Source organism: Schistocerca nitens, chromosome 5, assembly GCF_023898315.1.
Source record: "Schistocerca nitens isolate TAMUIC-IGC-003100 chromosome 5, iqSchNite1.1, whole genome shotgun sequence".
NCBI classification, from domain to species: Eukaryota; Metazoa; Arthropoda; class Insecta; order Orthoptera; family Acrididae; genus Schistocerca; species Schistocerca nitens.
In genome coordinates, this window is record NC_064618.1 from 170234154 (window position 1) to 170256605 (window position 22452).

General features: G+C 38.4%; 1 protein-coding gene across 4 annotated transcripts in view; it reads left to right on the forward strand.

The window, feature by feature from the left end:
* LOC126259245 (C-1-tetrahydrofolate synthase, cytoplasmic) overlaps nt 1-22452 on the forward strand; it is a 170769-nt gene that overhangs the window by 125812 nt on the left and 22505 nt on the right. For all 4 annotated transcript variants that reach the window (XM_049955870.1, XM_049955869.1, XM_049955872.1 and 1 more), the window contains exons 16-17: nt 1097-1200; nt 11918-12076. In XM_049955870.1, coding sequence (XP_049811827.1) covers nt 1097-1200; nt 11918-12076 — 263 coding nt within the window. The remainder of the gene's footprint in view (nt 1-1096; nt 1201-11917; nt 12077-22452) is intronic.

Here is a 22452-nt window from a genome sequence, read left to right on the forward strand (position 1 = left end):
AATGTTTGCATGGTAGAGTAATTATGGTGTACGCGTACATGATGGAGGCAGTGTTTGTGCAGCAATTGCTGACATAGTGTAACTCAGGCAGAATAAGGAAAACCAGCCCACATTCACTGAGGCAGATGGAAAACTGCCTTAAAAACCATCCATAGACTGTCCGTCACACTGGACCTGACACTAATCCTCCAGAAGGATTCGTGCTGGGGAGCAGCATGCCTTCCCGCTCGGTAAACAGCTTGTTAGACCACACAGTTAGCTGAACGGGCTTGTTCTAAGGTGCTTGAGCTGCTCACAATTGTCATGGCTCCAGAGCGTTGAGAGCACTGATATGTCATAGTGGTCATGTTCTTTTTATTTTGTAAACATGTTCTTACGAACATAATCTTTCCAAACTGGGCTTCACCAGATGGTGTCTAATACCAGTAATTGAAAATTGGTTTTTTTTATACATCCTGTATATGCAGGAAATAAAGCTATTCCAAACTATGATAATATAGTTCATCCAGATACAATTTGCTTTGAAATAGCCTTTATTAAGTAATTTCATGGTGGATGTTAGAGATTGAATAAAGTAGCATGCTGTTATGACATTTGGATTCTTTCATGTGTAAATCTCTTGAATTTTAGTAGGGCACAACAACCACTTTTTATCCTGTGGGGAAAAACACAAGTTCTCTATACTATTTGTATGAGTATAGGCCTTTAATAAAGCATGTGTATTATGGTAAAAACTGGTCTGCTGATTTTTAAGTCGAAACTGAGCATGTAGAAGTAGAAGTAGACTGTACAGGATTTCACTAACTGCATGATCTCTCCCATCTACTTTTAAAAATGGTATGCACATTATTTACTTCACTTTTCATAAACAAGTTTGCAGAAATAGTCATGGACTATGTTTCCAAAGTCAGTTTGGAAAATGTGAAGATTTTAAAGCCTATAAAATTTTGAAAAGCGACCTGCACCACAATGTAATGTCCCACCAAAACAGCTGTAGCTGAAGTGAAAGTGAGAAATCAATGCTTACAATGTTTTAATACAGATATTGTAGTATTTTTAAAGAAAGTGGTGTTATAAGTTAATCACTACATTTCAGGAAAATCTTGACTTGCTGAGAAAAGGTCTGCCAAATCTGCAGAAGCACATTAGTAATGGTCGTAAACATGGTGTTCCAGTTGTCGTTGCAATAAACACTTTTGCGTGAGTATTTTTGTGTGTTATATAAAATATTATTATGATTTTTTTAAATATAGGTGTAGAATATGTGTCTGTACTACTTCGGATTTGCTTTCCAAGTCATGTCTGCATTACGCATAAACATAAATCGTACATATATGCTAAACGTATTTTTTCATTGATTCTTTGAAAGATTTCTATTGAAATGGTGTGAAACAAGTCAATTTACAGGCCATGTAAGCACAATTTTTGTGTGTGTATGAATATGTATAGGTTATTTATAGAACAATAAATACTAATGCGCCTTAAATTTTTTAAAAAATGAGCATACTAGTCTTCATCACTACTCATTACTTGTGAAACAAAGATGTAACAACAAAGTAAGCATATTTTTGTACTGTTCTAACTGTTTTCAAATATTAAACTGTGGAGTATAAGGACTGTCCAGAAAAAAAAAAAAGATTTTAGACTAGATTTAAAATTTGCTTTGCTATCTGTGAGAATTTCATGGTACTGAGCAAATTATCAAAAACTTTTCTGAACACACATTGAACTCTACATCTACAGCTATACTCCTCAAGTCACCAAAAGGTGCGTGCAGAGGGTAACCAGTACTACTTGTCATTTCTCCTCCTGTTCCTCTCACAAGTATAGCAAACGAAAAATGACTGTATGCCTCCGTATGAGCCCTAATTTCTTGTATCTTATCTTCATGGTCCTTATGCACGATGTTTGTTGGCAGCATCAGAATAGTTCAGCAGTCAGCTTCAAATGTTGGTTCTCTAAATTCTCTCAGTAGTGTTTCCCAAAAAGAACACTGCCTTCCCTCCAGGGATTCCCATTTGAGTTCCTGAAGCATCTCTGTAACACTTAAGTTTTGTTCGAACCTACCGGTGACAAATTTAGCAGCTCTCCTCTGAATTGCTTTGATGTCTTTCTTTAATCTGACCGAGTACAGATCCCAAACACTCAAGCAGTACTCAAGAGCAGGTCGCATCAGTGTCCTATATGCAGTCTCCTTTACAGGTGAACTACTCTTTCCTAAAATTCTCCCAATTTCCTAAAATTCTCCCAATAAACCAAAGTTGACCATTTGCCTTCCCTACCACAGTTTTCACATGCTCATTCCACCTCATACCGCTTTGCGATGTTACACCAAGATATTTAAATGACTTGACTGTGTCAAGCTGGACACTAGTAACACTGTATCTGAACATTACAGGTTTGTTCTTCCTACTCATCCGCACTTACATTTTTCCACATTTATGGCTAGCTGCCATTCATTACACCAACTGGAAATTTTGCCTAAGTCATCCTGTATCTTCTTACAGTCACTCAACTTTGACACCTTACCAGATATCACAGCATCATCAGCAAACAATTGCAGACTGCTGCCTACCCTGACCACCAAATAATTTATGTATATGGAGAACAACAGCGATCCTATCACTCTCCCCTGAGGCACTCCTCTGATGAACACTTGCTGTTGAGGACAACATACTGGGTTCTATTATTTAAGAAGCTCTGAGATACAGACAGCTTAAGTAATGAGTAACATTTTTTGTTTGTTCTTCTCACACTATAAGTATGGGCATTATTAGTCTTCTCAAACTGGATTATAATTCTTAAATCGTTATTGTTAAATATTTAGAATCTGGGAAGAAATGTTGCAATAATAGAGTATGTAAAGATCGGCAAGTTAAACAATAAAATGAGAAAAAGAAATATTTCCATTGTAAGTCTATATTTTCAACAAACAGAAGCAGAAATTATGTACAGAGTAATCACAGGAGTAGTAGTTACTGACTCTTCTGGAAATACACAAAACAAGAGACATCAGGAGGTGGAACCAGTTGGTTAATACAGTATTCTGGAAGTTTGTTGAATGACTCACACTTTAATCCAGGAGAACACTGTTTGCAGTTTTGACTAGGAATCCCTCAAATATGAATCAGACACTCTGTATATCATGCTGTTAGTTTGTTCATAGAAAGCAGAATGGTCAGTTGAGTGGTGGGCAAAAACAGTACTTTAGGCAGATGGGAAAGTCCATGGGCTAGCCAAGTGTAGCAGCAAAGTTCAAATCACAGTCCAGCAGGAAACCACATAGCACAGGTTCATCATCAGTAGATACCATGGAGAGCTTGCTGTAAATAGTAGCTGGTTGAGAAGTAAAACTGTGGCAGCCCTAAAATTTACCACAGGTGTTTTTCTGGATGACCTGGCACATGGATGTATCCGTCTGTGCCACGCTTAGTGGACTCACCAGACATGCGTAATTTTATTGAATGGTATATCGATACGCCAGGTGGGATTACAACCATTTGCAGCTCAGTGACAAGGAAGTGCAATTAGAAAAGTAACCTATGCTCACGTTGGATCTCTGCAAGTACTAGGAGTGCTGGGAACTTTTGATTAAAATCAAATGGACAAAAATTCAGGACACTTCTCAACATGCAGTAAGCTAAAACTAACCTAAGACTTTTTCCTGGAAATAAAATATCCATAAATAGATATAGAGTTCAAAAGGACAAAGGCCATTTAAAATCATTTTGTCATAAAAAGATTAATGTTCAGAACATTGTTCAAGATGCATATGCTTATAGAGGATGTGCCGTATGTTTCTACCACTGTCTACTACTGTTATGTTACCGGGGGGGGGGGGGGGGGGGAGAACAGTTCATCGGTAGCTCAGGAAGTATTAGTTGAGGACAATATTATTGCACCAGGGAGTGAGGGCACTTTGGTCAGCTTATCGAGAGTTTTTATCGTGGTGTTTCACGGGAACATGCTGAGCCACTTGATATTATATACACAACTGTCCTGAAAGCATTACCAATGTGATGGGTTTTCCTTTGTCATCGCTGTACTTGTTTACTGTAATGTCAGAGCCTGTTTCTGATAATGGCCACAGTTGGCCAAGTGCAATAATATCATGGTTGGGTAGTATGCAAGATACACCTTCTCCAAGATGATGATGTAAAACCACTATACCAGAACAGATTAACTTGACAACTACTACAACTAACAATGAACAATATTTGTGAAGAGAATAAAGGGAACCAATATTGTAAATACAGCTAAATAAACAATGGAGAAAAGAAAAAAAGGAGCTTGGAACAAAAGAAAATTAAGAGTATCAAGTGAATATTTGGGAACAGCTATTGAGAGGAGAAGCAAAAAGTATGTGAAGACCTATTGCAGAAGAATGTACAAATGGCAGGAAACCAGCATAAACAAAACCTAAAACAATGCTAGGAGGCTTGTATGACAGGCTCATGAGAAATCTTTGGACAAATTTGTCCGCATCATTGAACATGATGTACACAGAAAACAATTATTGGTATTTCAGATAAGGAGACATACAAACCAACTGGAAAAAGATATAGGTAAAGTGAAAATAATTAAGGATGATAAATGGGTTAGACATTATCAAGAGTTTGGGTGCAAAAATTGTGATGCTGAGTTTTGATGAAGAAAAAAACCTGTAAATGTTGAAAGCATAATAAATGATTAACTACAAAGTAACAAAAAAGGAAAGAAAAAATAAATAGGAAAGCTGCAGAAATAGGTGGAATAAATGTACAGTGAAAAAAATGTGCAGGCACTTCCTTTCATCTAGGATTTCTATATCTTATCAAGTTCTGCTGATTTAGTATGAGATCCCAAACTTAAGGAACATGGTGGAAGCTAACTTTCTATCTAAAAAGAACAATAGGCTGTTGAGTGTTGCACACAAAATCTAGTCAAAAAACTTAAACAGTAGATTAACAGTTGTTACTATCACACTACATCAAAATGATCCAAGTGGATTTAGAAAAGTGAGTATATGTAGTGACAATATTAGTGCAATAAAAAATACAGAGAAAGACAAAGAGAATTTTATTTTAAAATGCACATTGCTGTAATAAATTTTGAGAAAGACTTTGATCAAAATAAGTTATGGACAATAATAGTGACAGTGGCTGCTCATCACACTTCATAAGAACAGCCAGAAGTTTATAAAGTGAAACAAAAATAGCAATAAATGCATCCGAAAAAAGGAGAGGGGGGAATAAAAATCACTCAAGCTCTGAGAGAGTGATATTTTCTATGACCCACTTTTAAAAATATAATATCAACAATTTTCATAAAAACTGGAAATCAGAGAGTTAGCAAGGAATTAAAGTGTCCATTTAATTTCAGTGCATTACTACTTGCAGGTAACAAATTAATATATAAGGAAGTGAAGATTATCTTTAGCTAGCAATACATTGTATAAACCAAATATGTACAGTAACAGTCGAAAAATTTCATTACATAAGATAAAGGAATGGCCTAGCAACTAAATAATTGAAAAGGTGTTACATGTCACATTTTAACTATCTGAACTGTGACTCTATGCACTATTATGGTAATGATATGGATGAAAAAACTGCCTAAATTTCAAGCAATCTGTGGAACACTAAACAGGAAAAGAAACAAATTGAATTTTTCAACAGTGGCAGCAGGTGGAAATAACATATGAGTAGGAGAGATTAAAGAAACCTAAGAAAATCCTGAACTACAACCCATAAGAAAGGAGAGATAGACAGTAAAATGCCACCCTTAAATGTGCGAGAGGAGGGAAACATTTTAATTAGCACTGATGCTGAGTGAGAAAAAACATGCACTTTCTCTAGTTCTGTCTATAGTTGGACAGTGGTAATAGTGAATTCTCAGTCATATCATTGGAGCAACTTAATTGTTTGGTCTTCCACCATTCACAAGTATGAAGATGAGTGAAAACTAGAAAATTTCAATCACAGTTAATGAAAGTTCACATAATAACTTAACTTTTCCATATAATGACATACTCAATTTTGATATCCTCAGGGGTTGTTGCTTCAGGAAGTCCCAGAATTTGGTGTTGCTGTTGTACTAATTTTCAAATAAAACTCAGAGTATAACACTTTTCTTGTCCTATATTGTGACTGATTATCATGTACATTGGTGGAATAAACATTTGGCCATCTGACAGCCTCCGAAACTCTCTCGCACAAACAGCTTCTGAAAGACAATAATGCAGACTGACTTCATGGCTTATAGTCACTTCCTTTTACATAAAACTAAACAATGAAACACATTGTTAAATGTGTGATTTACAAAATAATGATTGCGAGTCATTAGATGATTTTAGTTACTTATATAAAAATATGAGCCACATATTGTCCTACCTGTTCTGATATTCAATTTGTTACTTAATTTCATATAAAATTTCAATGAACTTTAGAGTACAACATTTTAAATTACATCTTAGTTAATTATAAACAAATCACTTTGAATAAAATATTGTTAACAGTATTTTGGTTTGCTCTCAAGTAGAACTATCATTTTAAATAATCATAATGAATAAACATCGTAGCTTTTCAGAAATAGGGGAGAAGTAAATTTTCAAGAATATGTGATGCAACATGACTGCGCAGTTCACATCACAAAATTTCAAAAATGGTTTATTAACCCCTTAGTTGCTAATACAAATCGGGTAACACATTAATGGGGAACTTAATCTGAGATAGTGAACTCATTAGTACTAATTTCTTAAAGGGCAGTTTACTACTGTAACTGGGTAGAAACATAACAGCATAAAGTCCATAAACTGAAAAATTCAAGCTGACATGAGGAAGAAATTTCAGATAAGGATGGGAAGGTAGCCCCTTTTCAACAGCTCAACCAAGGGAACAATGAACATAAACTTTGGGAAGACAGAAGAAGCAGATGCATAATTTATTTAGTGTGTGGCTTACAGATTTATGTTTTACAAGTACAGACAAATAAGTTGATATGAGATAAGATAAAATGATATAAATCAGTATGTGTGTGCAATTTTTATACTTTTACTGGTGGCTTTTATTCTTACTACAAATGTGTGCATAGTCTACAGACAATAGCAGAACGTTCCATGCATACAGGTGTGATGCACATGTAACATGTAATTTGACTTATTCTATCTTTCTTCTGTACACAATATGCACATCTCCTTTTCTTAGGTGGTGGTTTCAGTGCCCTTCCTTGAACTGGTGCTAATAATGAATTCACTGACTTCTTTACTCCTGCTGTTGCTTTCCCAGATTGATGATGAAAGTCCAATGTCTCTTTTTTTTATTGGTAGCCAGCAGCATCCAAATTATGTATGCATTCATTACACTTAAACTGATCATATTGAAGAAAACCACCAATGACCAGTGCCTATGTTTTCTCTTCACACTGTGGCATTGTGTCTTTTGGTCCACGGTATCAACGCCACTCTTTGCGGCACTGTATTTCATTATAACTTCAGGCTCCTTTACTTGTGACAATGACACCATTGGTTGGCCTTGAAGAAAGCTAAGGATGGTAACAACTTTATTTCTCTAAGGAATTTAAGAGGCTATCATCACATCTGATTGTAAACCAAATAATGTTTACTTCATGTGCCTTATGGTGTAATAAAATCGGCTAGCAGTTCACCTTTGTTTTTTTGGATAGTACTATCTAGCTTCAGATCTCCTGACAACAAATAATGAGCTAAATCAAGAGATGTAAAAACATTAACGCAGATGATATTATGTCCAGACTTTTCAAGTTCAACCACCAAGGTTTTTGCAACATTCTCTCCAAGTCCCATAGCTCTGGTTTCTTCCTTCTCTCTCAAATACACTTTCATCTTCCAGCAGTAGCTTTTTGCACTGTTACAAATTGCCCAGAACTTTGTTCCATATCTACCAGATCTTGGTGGGATGTATTGTCAAAATAGACAGTAACTTCAAAATGTGACCAGCTGCTCATCCATGACCATGCACCATCCTGGAATGTAGGCATCCCAAAAGGTAATTTCCCACATCTCAGAAACTTCTCTGATTGGTTCCAGATTGTCACTTGACCTGTATTCACATCAGGCTGCTGCATTGTCAAAATGCAACACCCTCAGAATAGCATGGAAGTGGTTGTGAGGTGTAATTTCATTGAACAGTGGTTGGCCATTCTCAACACTCCGAAGCTGACTGATTTCTTCATTTCTTGACTTGTAAACACCAACCAGGATCATAACACCAAGAAACATATTGAATTCATGCATATCTATATCCACCCAGTCCTCTTAAACGATTTGACTGTCTTTGTTGGTCCACATACACACTTTGTCAATGAAACAACAACACAAAACAAGATTCTTCATTATCACAGTTTCTAATTGAATAACCTGTAAGTTTCTGGTCTTCTTTCAGTACACCCTTATTGCCCCACCTACCAGAAATTCCAGCTTGAGGAATATTTCATTCCCATTACAAGAAAAGAATAAGTCACACTCGACAGAATTTGCACTAATTTGTTTTCTCCATCTTTGTAAAGGAATTCTTCATGCTCCTCATCTTTGTGTAATTATGAGTTTTCAGTGACATCTACCTCATTATCACCTATCCAACAATTCCCTTTTCTCCTCATCTAATAGTCCTCCGTAACATTTTCAGTTTGTAGAACAGACAGCTGTTATAAAATACTGCACCAAAATAAACATGTGCTTTTCACAAGGAGGACTGTTGAACACTAAAAGAATAACAGCGCGAGCCAAAAATGGAAAATGACATAACAGATGCTGCACAGACAGACATCTGGTTGTGTGAAAACTGCTTTTAACCGCATGGACCTGTGAGGCCCGTACAGGAGGAAATGTGCACCAACACTTTAACACAAAGCCATAAGTAAATTTTTATAATTTTTTTCCAGAATTATGACTAACTTGACAAATTAGGAAAAGTCATAAATGCAAGCTTTGGGAGCCAGTTGCTCCTTCTTCTGCCAGAAGGACTGAAGGTGGAGGAAGGGGGCGAAAGAAAAGGACTGGAGAGGTTTAGGGAAAGGAGTAGAGTTCAGAATAGTCACCCAGAACCATGGGTCTTGGAAGGCTTACTGGATGGGAAATATATACTGCTACTCAGTTTTAGCTTCTGTCCTGTTACTTGTAGGTGTTTCCTAAATGTCAGGGATCTGTTGAAATTCAAACTCAAAATACACTCCTGGAAATGGAAAAAAGAACACATTGACACCGGTGTGTCAGACCCACCATACTTGCTCCGGACACTGCGAGAGGGCTGTACAAGCAATGATCACACGCACGGCACAGCGGACACACCAGGAACCGCGGTGTTGGCCGTCGAATGGCGCTAGCTGCGCAGCATTTGTGCACCGCCGCCGTCAGTGTCAGCCAGTTTGCCGTGGCATACGGAGCTCCATCGCAGTCTTTAACACTGGTAGCATGCCGCGACAGCGTGGACGTGAACCGTATGTGCAGTTGACGGACTTTGAGCGAGGGCGTATAGTGGGCATGCGGGAGGCCGGGTGGACGTACCGCCGAATTGCTCAACACGTGGGGCGTGAGGTCTCCACAGTACATCGATGTTGTCGCCAGTGGTCGGCGGAAGGTGCACGTGCCCGTCGACCTGGGACCGGACCGCAGCGACGCACGGATGCACGCCAAGACCGTAGGATCCTACGCAGTGCCGTAGGGTACCGCACCGCCACTTCCCAGCAAATTAGGGACACTGTTGCTCCTGGGGTATCGGCGAGGACCATTCGCAACCGTCTCCATGAAGCTGGGCTACGGTCCCGCACACCGTTAGGCCGTCTTCCGCTCACGCCCCAACATCGTGCAGCCCGCCTCCAGTGGTGTCGCGACAGGCGTGAATGGAGGGACGAATGGAGACGTGTCGTCTTCAGCGATGAGAGTCACTTCTGCCTAGGTGCCAATGATGGTCGTATGCGTGTTTGGCGCCGTGCAGGTGAGCGCCACAATCAGGACTGCATACGACCGAGGCACACAGAGCCAACACCCAGCATCATGGTGTGGGGAGCGATCTCCTACACTGGCCGTACACCACTGGTGATCGTCGAGGGGACACTGAATAGTGCACGGTACATCCAAACCGTCATCGAATCCATCGTTCTACCATTCCTAGACCGGCAAGGGAACTTGCTGTTCCAACAGGACAATGCACGTCCGCATGTATCCCGTGCCACCCAATGTGCTCTAGAAGGTGTAAGTCAACTACCCTGGCCAGCAAGATCTCCGGATCTGTCCCCCATTGAGCATGTTTAGGACTGGATGAAGCGTCGTCTCACGCGGTCTGCACGTCCAGCACGAACGCTGGTCCAACTGAGGCGCCAGGTGGAAATGGCATGGCAAGCCGTTCCACAGGACTACGTCCAGCATCTCTACGATCGTCTCCATGGGAGAATAGCAGCCTGCATTGCTGCGAAAGGTGGATATACACTGTACTAGTGCCGACATTGTGCATGCTCTTTTGCCTGTGTCTATGTGCCTGTGGTTCTGTCAGTGTGATCATGTGACGTATCTGACCCCAGGAATGTATCAATAAAGTTTCCCCTTCCTGGGACAATCAATTCACGGTGTTCTTATTTCAATTTTCAGGAGTGTATTTGGGGTGTCAACAGTGCATAGTCATTGTATGCAAAACAATGTCAATGACTTTAGTGAAAAGATTTGATTGTGTTTGTATTTCAATTATTTCATTCTGCAGAATTGAAGTTCTTGATAGCAAATGGAAGAAATAATTCCTTTCAGCCTTTTAGGTAGGTTACTATGGCTTCTTTTCCATGTGATAAAATTGCTGCAGGTGATACTGATAGCAACAGTGCTTGAAGCTTATGTTTCCTTTCAGGTATGAGATTGCAATTTGCAGAGGACATGAAATGAATTTTAAATAAGACACAAAATTCTAAGTGTTATGTGAAAATGGATTAAAAAAACATAAGTTATTTGATAAGAAATAGTAATGGTAGGAAATATACTTAAGAGAACACCATCTTTGCCTCAGAACACAATTGTGAGGACTTAATTTACAGATATGTCCTTTACAATCCTTTTGATACTAGAGAAGAGGAATGCTTTCACATGCTGGGCGCCCGCTTCATTTTGAATGTGTAGTGGCATGCCCAGGTCTATCACCAGTGGCCTGCTGCCATGAGTGGTCAAGACACACAGCATTTTTGGTTCTTTGACATCAATCGGAGATTGAATTTTGAAGCATGCAGTTTCCTGTACTCTGTATTGTACACTGAAGTTTTTAGATGAATCCTAGAGTTGTTTTTGCACCTACCAGTCTCCTAGAATGGTGACACAATCTGCAGCAAACAATGCACCCCATATCTAGATGATGTAGTAGTTTGTACAAACTTCTCCATCCATTTTGAACTGCTACCTACCTACTTCCAGCTTCCTAAAACATTAAACTGGTAGCAGGAAAGTGATGTGTGGTGCCTTTTGGTCTGTTCTTACACTTATATTTAAGAGCATGTATTGGACTAGCTTTCTGTCTGAAAACATTTCACTTACTTAGTGACAATATTTAGCACAGAGAAACCACATGTTATGTGAAAGCAAGAAAAGAAACATGAATTTGAAAAAAACCGACAGTAACCTGAAAATTATGAAAGACATGGACTTGATTGAAACATCATAGTTATTTATGTTGAGAAATTTTTTAAATGGTGTTGATATGAAATTTCTGGTATTGCATTAGTTGACTATATATTTATTTACATTGCACTAATTGGTATTTTATGCAGAGTGACATTTCCATTATTTATAAGTAAAGACAAATGTTGTAAAGTGGAGATTGTAGCAGGGAATTTTCTTAGTATTGGTAGCCATATGATTGAATTGATGATTTATGTTTCAACCACTGGGAAAACCTAACTTTTCACTAACAATAACTGTATTCTACAGAACGGATTCTGATGCTGAACTCCAACTGCTGAAGGAAGCTAGTTTGGCAAGCGGAGCTTTCAGAGCTGTAGTATGTAACCACTGGGCCCTTGGTGGTCTGGGAGCACTGGATTTGGCTGATGCTGTTGTTGAAGCTTGTGACCAGCCTTCCAGTTTCAGGTATTTAATAATGTTTTGTTTTCTATCTATAAATGAAACTGTAAAATAATGTTACAGAGCTGAAAAATATTAAATTGTCATAACATACATTGTGAACTTTAACAAATATTTAATTTCTCTTTCCTTCACATCACTATGATAATATTGACACATACAGAATGTGACTGAACATTTTACTTTACGAGTTTAATACTTGGAGGGAAGGGGGCACAGCATAATCTATTAATTGAATTTCATTGTCCATTTCTGTTATCTCTGACAGATATTCAGTTTTTTGCCTGACATCTAGTCTCACAGTGCTTTTCAGCCGAGTCATATATTGGTAACATGTTTCAAATTTCAAATCACAATAGGTTGTGAATATAGCTGATAGAAAAATAGTGCCTTGCAATATGGTTCATTTAAAAGAGATCAGCTTTAAAAATTTTCTACCGGGCACCTACTCCCACTGAGCATAGTATAGTAAAAGTCAATAATTACAGGAATGGCATCAGAAGTCAAGATAAAGAAACAAGAAGTAAAGTCATTTGTCAGAGGTAGAAAAATTACTGATTTCATTTCATACTTTTGTAGCGAATTGCAAAAATATACGTTAAACATATCAACAATTTTTATCAAATACATCACATTAGTGTTTTCTAATATAAAACACAAAACATCAGCAGTCAGTCGTGCATTTATTGTTGCTTATTGACTTATTGCTGAAGCAATGTGGTTGTCCACTACTAAAATTCAATTTTTTTTCTAGTAATCTCACTGGCTCCATTCAGCAAAAAGGGTTTGATAACATGAAATTAAACATTATTTTGTAGTATAGGTAAACCAATCAGAATACTGGTAATGATATGGGAGCCAGTGCAAAAAATGTCATTGCAGTTAACATTCAACACTGCCAGACATACATCATTGAAAACTACCAATGTTTGAAAATATAATATGGATACATAAAAACTTTACTCACCAAGTAGTAGCAGGAGAAAACACATTATGAAAGGCATGGAAATCTGTAAGCTTTTGGAGGCAGTGGCTCCTTCTTCTGGCAGAAGACTGGTAGAGCAAAGAAGAGAGATGAAAGAAAGGGCTGGTGAGGTTTTAGTAAATGAGTAGAGTTATGGAAAAGTTGCCCAGAACCCTGGGTCAGGAGAGACTTACTGATGAGATGAGGAGGAAAGACTCTGAACTGTATATTGTTTTCATAATTTTTCATTGGTTTCCTTTACTGCTTGCTGTGTGTACAGACTGAATGACTCACTCTCTTCTTCACGAGTGTCTTCCTTTTGACTCTTACAACTGCAGTCTGGTTTCAATAGAAGATGCAGGTAACCTTTTGCCCAATGTATTTTATCCCTGATAACTTCAGAATTACAAAGAGTGTATCCAGTCAACCATTTTAATCTTTTTTCCCTAAATCAACAAATGTTAAAGTGGGTTTGCCTTTCTTCCATCTACTGTCAAAGCCTATTTGTAAGGTCTGTATCATTTCACATGTTCTTACACTTCACCAGAACCCAAACTGATCTTCCAGATCAGCTTCACCCAATCATCCAAAGGTTTCTTTCCAGCTGGTCATAGGTTGTGTTCCGAAAATGAACAGCATAGAGATAGAAGCGATGACACTTTCTGCAGGACCTGACCATCATTTTGCAGGACAATGCTCAAGCACGTACAGCACAAGCTGTTACTGATTTGTTTGACTGACGGGGTTGTTAAGTGCTATACCACCTACTGCACTCCCCTGACTTAAGCCCTCGTGAGTTCAACTCAATTTCTAAACTGAAGGAAACACTTCACGGCATTCGCTTCAGAACTGCTACAAATTCGCTGGGCAATAGACCACGCCATTTGAACTGTCAACACAACTGGCACTGCTAAGAGTATCCTATGCCTTCCACATCACTGGCAGTGGGTTATACACAATGCTCATGACTACTTTGAAGGTCAGTAAAACTTTGAAACACATATCTGTTTTGTACAAGCTGTAAATAAATAGTTGCCACTGTTAAAGTTCCAATCCTTGTAATTTGGGCCCAATCATCTTTGCACTGCCTCTACTTCATCTATAAAATACTCGTGCTTGGGAGTCCCAGAGTTCTACATCCCATCACTGTGATTGAAAACTTTAGCCTTAGAGCAAGTATGCCACCTTAAAAAAAATCTGTTCAACTCATACTCAACCTTGGAATACCACTATCCATCACCAAATCAAGAGTCTCTACCTTCAGAAACTAATGTCACCATCCTAGAACCCAGAACTTAAACAGAAACAGACACAACAACACAGTTGTGAACCTGCCCTCCAAAAGCCTCAGTCCCACAGATGTATGACCTTTCCAAAGGTATCACTTTTTACCCCACTCCCTAGTTCAGTCTTGTTGAGCTTGTTAGACATCTTTTCTCCTTCTAGTTTCTTAAGTGTAGGCACTTTCTGCCACAAATCCTACGAATCAGACTCATCCCAAAGCTAATACCGAACTCTACCTCACTAAATTTTCTCCTCCCTCTAACAGTGATTCACCCCAAGTCCTCCAGACTCATTCCTTGATGAGTTTTCCATAATTTCCGAACCTCTTTGCCTCATAAGCATTCTCCAAATCCCTCACTATGAAAACCAGCATCATATTAGCAGAAAGAATCACAATCCTCCACCTAAAAACTTATCCCAATTTTATAATCCTACATACTGGAAAAGGCTCCACCGCTGTTGTTATGAACTGCAGGGATTGCACGACTGAGAGCCTCCACCAGCTAGCAGCTATGTCCATCTACAAGTTCTGCCACATTAACCCTATTCCAATAGTCTAGCAGGATCTCCAGTCTCTTGTCACATCCATAGATGCATCTCAGAACCTCTCTCTGACTATCTCTCTCTTCACCTTTACCACTCCCAGGACTCTGCCTTTTACATGCTTCTTAAAATACATGAATTCAACCAGTCAGAAAGCCCCATTGTAGCTGGATATTGTGTCTCCATAGAGAGCAACTACAATCTTGTTGACCAAGACCATCAGTCTATTTCCTGCAATGTACCCTCCTACATAAAACACACTGACTAATTACTCTACCAACTATCCACCTTTCCTGTCCTTGTACCACCCGATGCTGTGCTTGTCACTGTCAGTGCCACCTCTCTTTGCACTAACATCCATAATGCCCATGGCCTTACTGTCATTGAACGCTACCTTTTGCTGTGCCTGACTGACTCCATGACTCTAAACCCACACCCTCCTTCACAGTCATCATGATCAATCCACACGCATAATTGATTGTCCTTTGAAGTCATTATGTGAAAAGAAATCCATAGTTCAGCCGTAGGTACCTGTGTGGCACTATCCTATGCCAACGTGTTTGTGGACAGTCTGGAGGAATGCTTCCTAGTCTCCCAGAATCCCAAAATTTCACATGGTTCAGGTTCATTGATGACATCAGGACCGACAAGGAGGACACTCTATGCATATTCCTCCAGAACCTCAACACCTTCTTCCCCATTTTCTTCACCTAGTCCTCTTCAGCCCAGCAAGCCACACACGTCAATGTTGACTTCCAGCTAATGGATGGCTCCAATGGTACCTCCATTCACATCAAACCTGCCAATCACCAGTAATACCTCCATTTTGACAGCTATCAGCCTTTCCACACCAAGAAGTTCATTTAATACAGCCTAGCCACCTGTATTGTCACAAGCAGTCCCTGTCTAAATGCTCTCAGGCTATGGCAGAGGCATTTGCAAACCAAAGTTATTGTCATCACATTGTCTAGAAACAGAACTCCTGCGCCCTTTCTCCCCCTCACACAACCACTGATTGGCCACAAATGAGTGCCCTCCTTGTGACTCAGTATCACCCTAGACTGGAGTGGCTAAATCATGTTCACTGCCAGGTTTTTGACTATTTGTTGCCATTCCCTGAAATTAGAAATATCCTCTCCACTATCCTCCCCACCTCTCCTACTGTGGTATTCTGCCATCCGCCCAGCCTGTTACACCTATCCTACACCTGCTTCCAACTCTTTGCTCTTTGGCTTATAACCCTATAAAAGACCTAAATGCAAGGCGTGTCCCATACATCCTATGCCTACCATCTACTCCAGCTCTGCAACAGGCATTTCCACTGCATCAAATGTGGGCCATATAGCCTACCAACTTAGCTTCAATCTCTGTGTAGTGAACTGTGTGAACACAACCACTAATAGGTTCTTTTTCCACATGATTGGCCACTGCCAAACTGTGGACAAGAGACAGCTGGACCAACCAACTGCTGAGCATGCCATGCAACACAGTGTGCTCGACTTCAATGGCTGCATCATAACTGCTTTCACACCATCGCCAGATTTTTCTGAGTTGCGCATGCAGTAACTTTCCCCGAAACACATCCTTCATTACCTTAACACCACCCTCCTCTCCTCCTCCCCCCTCCCCATGATGTCAACCTTTGCTAGTCACTGCCATCTGCCTCTTACCCTTCCCTGTTCTCACTCCAACCTCGCACACACTTTCTATGATCCCCACTACCTTCTTCCGCACAGCTCCATCGATGCTGCACCTACCAGCACACTATCCTGTCTAGTAATGGGATCAACCAAATGAAAACAATCAATTCAGTCAGTTGTTGGAAGACGGTCAACTCATTCAGTTGTCATTGTATGTATCAGTTGAATTATTCACTCATTCTTTTGACTCAGTCTGTGGAAGCAACCAAATGAAAGCACCCAACACAATCCATTCTAGTTTTTTATGTTGACTGAATTATTCATTCTTTCTTTTCAAGTGAAACCAATCTTTAGTTTGTCTGTTGGTTGAGCTGTGCAGTCATTTCTTCAACTGAAACCACTCTTTAGTGTTTAAACTGCCTGAGCGATCCTTCATTCTTTTGAGTGCAAAACTAATTTGCTGTACTTTCATTAATTGAACTGAAGCAATGGTATGTAATCAAGGTACACACACTCCCAGAAGGTAGCCTTATACTGACAGGGTAAGTAAATACATCTTAACTAAGTACTAAAAGGAGTTATTTTCTTTTTGTCATTTAAGACTGATTCATATATTTCAGTGTATTGTAGAAACTCAAAGAAACAGGACAACATAAAGCACAGGCACAGCTTAGTTCTTACAGTGTGGCACATGTATTTAGGGCAACAGCAAAAGATATTGCATACAGAGATATGCTACATAGCAAAGAGATTAATATAAACATTTCACTTCAACACTTCCCGTAAATGTTAAAGTTTCTAAGTACAGCACTTGACATATTTCAGTTTGATTTTAAATATTCAAGCCAGATATATGGTATTGGTTTCATGAGAATATCTGCAGCTTGATTATTATCGGTACATGCTTGATGGCTAACTGGCCTTCTCGAATTTTCTCATTGATTTAGCACATATGAATATTAGTGTGCATTAATCTCTGATGAAATTTAGGATTTTTGACCAGTTGCATTATCAACAAGGAGAATAAGAACACTCTCCACTAGTGAAATTTCTTCGTAGAGTTTGTATAGCCATATTGCTTCTTTCGCCCCTTCACTGGCAGCCAAATATTCCAACTCAGTTGTTGACAATGATATGCATTGTTGCTGCTTTCTTGCCCTGGTAAAACTGCTCCCCACAAAATCTTGTAACAACTCTGATAGCGAGCGTCAAGCTACAGGATCACTAGAATAATCAGCATTAGTATATATCTCGGGTCTTTAATTTGCATGACTAGCTACATACTTAATACCCAGTGACATTGAACCTTTGGTACTTGTATGCTTTAGAATTCTTAGCAAAAACCAGTGATTTTCCTGATGATTCTCTAAAAATTTTGACACACAGTTCACTTCACATGCTATATCAAGCCTTGTACCAAAAGCTAAATACATTAGACAGCAACTACTTCTCCATGTGGAGCATTTGTTATTTTATCATTAGCCAATTCATCTGGTTGTAGATATCAATCAATTGGAGTTGACATAGGATTTGCCCCTGTCATATTAACTATCAAAGCATGTCTTTAGCACAATTTTCTTGATTAATCTCTATTGAAACATTCTTTCACATATAATGTTAATATTTAAGATATACTGTACTGGCTCTAAAGTAATAATAGTCCTGAATTCAATGTCCTTCTTGTTGTTGTTGTGGTCTTCAGTCCTGAGACTGGTTTGATGCAGCTCTCCATGCTACTCTATCCTGTGCAAGCTTCTTCATCTCCCAGTACCTACTGCAACCTACATCCTTCTGAATCTGCTTAGTGTATTCATCTCTTGGTTTCCCCCTACGATTTTTACCCTCCACGCTGCCCTCCAATACTAAATTGGTGATCCCTTGATGCCTCAGAACATGTCCTACCAACCGATCCCTTCTTCTGGTCAAGTTGTGCCACAAACTTCTCTTCTCCCCAATCCTATTCAATACTTCCTCATTAGTTATGTGATCTACCCATCTAATCTTCAGCATTCTTCTGTAGCACCACATTTCGAAAGCTTCTATTCTCTTCTTGTCCAAACTATTTACCGTCCATGTTTCACTTCCGTACATGGCTACACTCCATACAAATACTTTCAAAAATGACTTCCTGACACTTAAATCTATACTCGATGTTAACAAATTTCTCTTCTTCAGAAACGCTTTCCTTGCCATTGCCAGTCTACATTTTATATCCTCTCTACTTCGACCATTATCAGTTATTTTGCTCCCCAAATAGCAAAACTCCATGTCCTTCTTACTTGCAGATATTAATCCATCATTGACATACAGAAATAAGATCAATTTTATAATTGCAGTCTTCTTGATAGAAGAGATCTGCCTTACTTTCCATAAACCCAAGATTCACCGGGAAGTCCTTGAAAGATTGATTCCAGTGTTTCAGAGATTCTTTTAGTCCATATAAATTTTTATGAAGTTTGCACACCCAATCATTCCCATCAGTAAATCACTCAGGCTGCTGCATATGTATTTCTTCTTGTAGGAATCCACTCAGAAAAGCAGGTTTTACATTGAACTGCAGCAAATGATGATGTTCACCAGCAGCAATCCTTAAAATTGCTCAAATTGTATCATATTTAGCAACAGGACTAATTGTTTAATTATAGTCAATAACGTCTTGTTGACTAAATCCTTGGACAGAGAACCCCGCTTTAAACATGTTATCATTAGATTTACAGTTACTTTTGTAAACCCAACAGTTTCTAATGAACATTTTATTTGGTGGCAGGGTTCCAAAGTCCATAGAGCATTCCCCTCCAGTGAAGCCATTTCTTCCCCCCATTGCTTTTATCCAATGTTCATGGTCTACATATTTAACAGCCTCTGTATAATTTTCAGGCTCATTTACTCAATTAGATAAACTTATTACTTCAGCCATTGCCTATTTTTCAATAGAACTTGCTTCTGCTGGTTCTTTAAACACACTTGCATCATCTTCATGGTGAATTTCGAATTCTTAGCACCTGTATCAGTTAGGACTAATGCTATTCTCTCTCCAGTTTTTTTCAGGTTCAAAGACAATGTTCTTATTCTGAATAACTCATTTTTCCAATTCAGTCCACACTTGAAAGCCTTCAGTGTGATGAGAACAACCAACAAAAATTCTTAGTTTTCCTTTTGGATCCCATTTCTTGTACCTATTCTTTGGAATATGAACAAAATACTTTAACACAAAAACATGAAGCTTACTCAGCTGTACTGTGTAATCTTACCCTCCTTCACATCACCTCTTGATTTTCACTCATTTCCTAATTAATTTTTTAATAGCTTTGAGAGGAGTAAGATTTACAAATAAACTTTTTTACTTATCTTCTTTACTTGTAGTTGGCACCAGTTCGTCATGTCTAGGGATTGGTTCTTGAGGCTGAAATTTTTGACATTGTAGGTTCCAAATGATATGATAATGTTTAAGTAATGTTTATTGTGTCACATTTTTCTATATCACACCATCTTTATAATTTCCATTTCATTCTCAAAAATTACATTGTTATTGCTAAACATAAGCACATCCAATCAAACAAGGGGCATGCCCACTACTTCATTCTGCAGTACTAACTGTATTCCACAGAGTTTACAAATTTTGTTGACAAATGAATATCCACCAATTTATGTCATTGTTTTATAAATGAATCCAGAAATAAATTTAATGAATATCGTCAGATTGGACAATTATAATAACAGGAATTTGAAGTATGCTAGACATTTCATAATTTCAAATGTTTCTAAAAGAAAAGTAATTTTAGCTGTACATTTAGAGCTATTATGTATCAATTGTGTCTTTTTATACTTTTTAGCCTGAAATATACCACATCGTGTACAAAATCATATGAAAATATTTTAGAAAAACAGATGAGTTAATATTAACCTACACAAGATTTGAAAATATTTTTGGTATTGATTACTTCTGCTGAATAAAGGTAATGTTAGAGGATGGTGTCCCTTCACTACTGTCTTTCCAGTTCATACCTCGTAGGGTTCCAGGTACCACTTCTATTCAACAAATAAATAGCGAACAGCTGCATTTATTGCTTCTGCACACAAAAGCTTAGGCAGACCCTGAGCTAGCAACATGCTTACAGTGAATTTCACAGTAGTTCAGTTAGTATGCTCAGCACATCTGTTCTGCTCTGGAAAATACATATTTATGATGAAGAGTTGAACACCATTTAATTTCATCAAATCTTGAACTCCAGTATTCTCAAATTCCCTTCTTCCATGACACTGAAATGCTTTTGGCTATTGACCACAGAAATTCTTCACAATGGTCAGCGTTTCCACAATCTTCTCTTCAGTCTCAGACTTCTGCTTGAGAAAATATACCATACATAGCCTTAAAAAATCACAGGTAAAATATCCAAAATATTCAGCTCCTCCCAGAGATTTACTCTCTATAGGTCCACACAGCTCAGTGTGAATCACTTCTTTAGGTCGGATAGCATGCTGCTATCATGACTGAAAACTGGTCCAGTGCTGCTTCACCTTAACAAAGGTCTCGCAAAATTCTTCGCCAAAGTCTTCAAATTCAAGAATTATTAGACCTGACGTTTGCTTTGATGAACCAAGTGTTCATGCAAAATTTGCAGAGGTTCCTTTCATGCAAGATTTACCTCAGGATAACACAGATGAATTCATTTTGCCACTCGAATCAGTGTCTTCAATGAACTGGCCCTGTGTATCCCACATGCTTTAATGAAGCCATAGATTTGAAACTCACACTTGCCTTTCAGTGAATTAAAGGCTAATCCATTGGCCACAGAGTACGACATAGAAAAGATATTTCTTCGCCCTTCTATAGTATACCAAAGATTATCCATATGGCGTAACTTCCACTGTCCATGGACAAAAGCTTCAAAATAAATATTCCCTTTTTCTAGTGTGTTTATAGTCAAATCATTGCCCATACATATCTGCAGTAGGTCTGCAAACTTAGTAAGTGATTTGTACCACTCGATTTTCTTAACCGTGTGATTCATTACTCCACAATCAGCGATCCATGAGTCCTAATCTGATTTCACACTCATTACTTCACCAAGGAAAGTCTGGTCAGGCAGTTCACTTTCATTTTTTATGGACACTTTTTTGTTTTTGTTTGACACTTGGACACATTCTTTTAATATGACCAAATACACTACAATCAAAACTTTTAGGCTTTATTTTGTTTGTCAAATTTTTGTACTTATTTTATGAAGTAACATTCCTGATAGTGACACTGTCTGCATTTCTTATTTCTTTAACATTTGCTTTGGTAGCAAACAGTGCAACTAATTCATCACATTTCTCCCTGTGATAAGCACAACGATTTCCATCAAATGTTACCAAATCCATCGAATATTTTAATGCCTTTTGATCTTCAGATCTTGCCCATCATGACTGTCACAGAGGTTGATAAATTCAGGCAGTGTGTCAAGTAATCACACTATTAATTGGGTTTCATGCTGAATTGCTGCATACAAAGAACCAAGTTTTTGAAAAGAGTGAGATCTGTCACCATGTCATCACTTGAAATCATATAAAAATTGAAAAATTCTGCCTGAATAGGATGTGCAGCTTGCTTTGTTTTCTGTTCAAACATGGCATATAGCCTATCTGACATACCTCATACACTCTCACATGCAACCAACAACAGCATGAATTTTGCTTCAACATTTCTAATAATAATCTGTCTTGCTGGACAATCAGATTTGCCCCATGTTTTTAGCAAAGCATTGAACACATTTATTTGGGATTTTGTAGCATCTCCTGGAAAAGCCGTCAGTTCTTGCACATTGCCAATACACGTCTCGTATGCATCGTCTGATGCACGTAATATGTCTTATACTGCAAACTTCCATATTATCATGTAATTTTCAGTGCAACACGGTTTCTCAGTGCCATGGAAATCCATTGTAGCCCATAAAACAGTTCAGATTTAA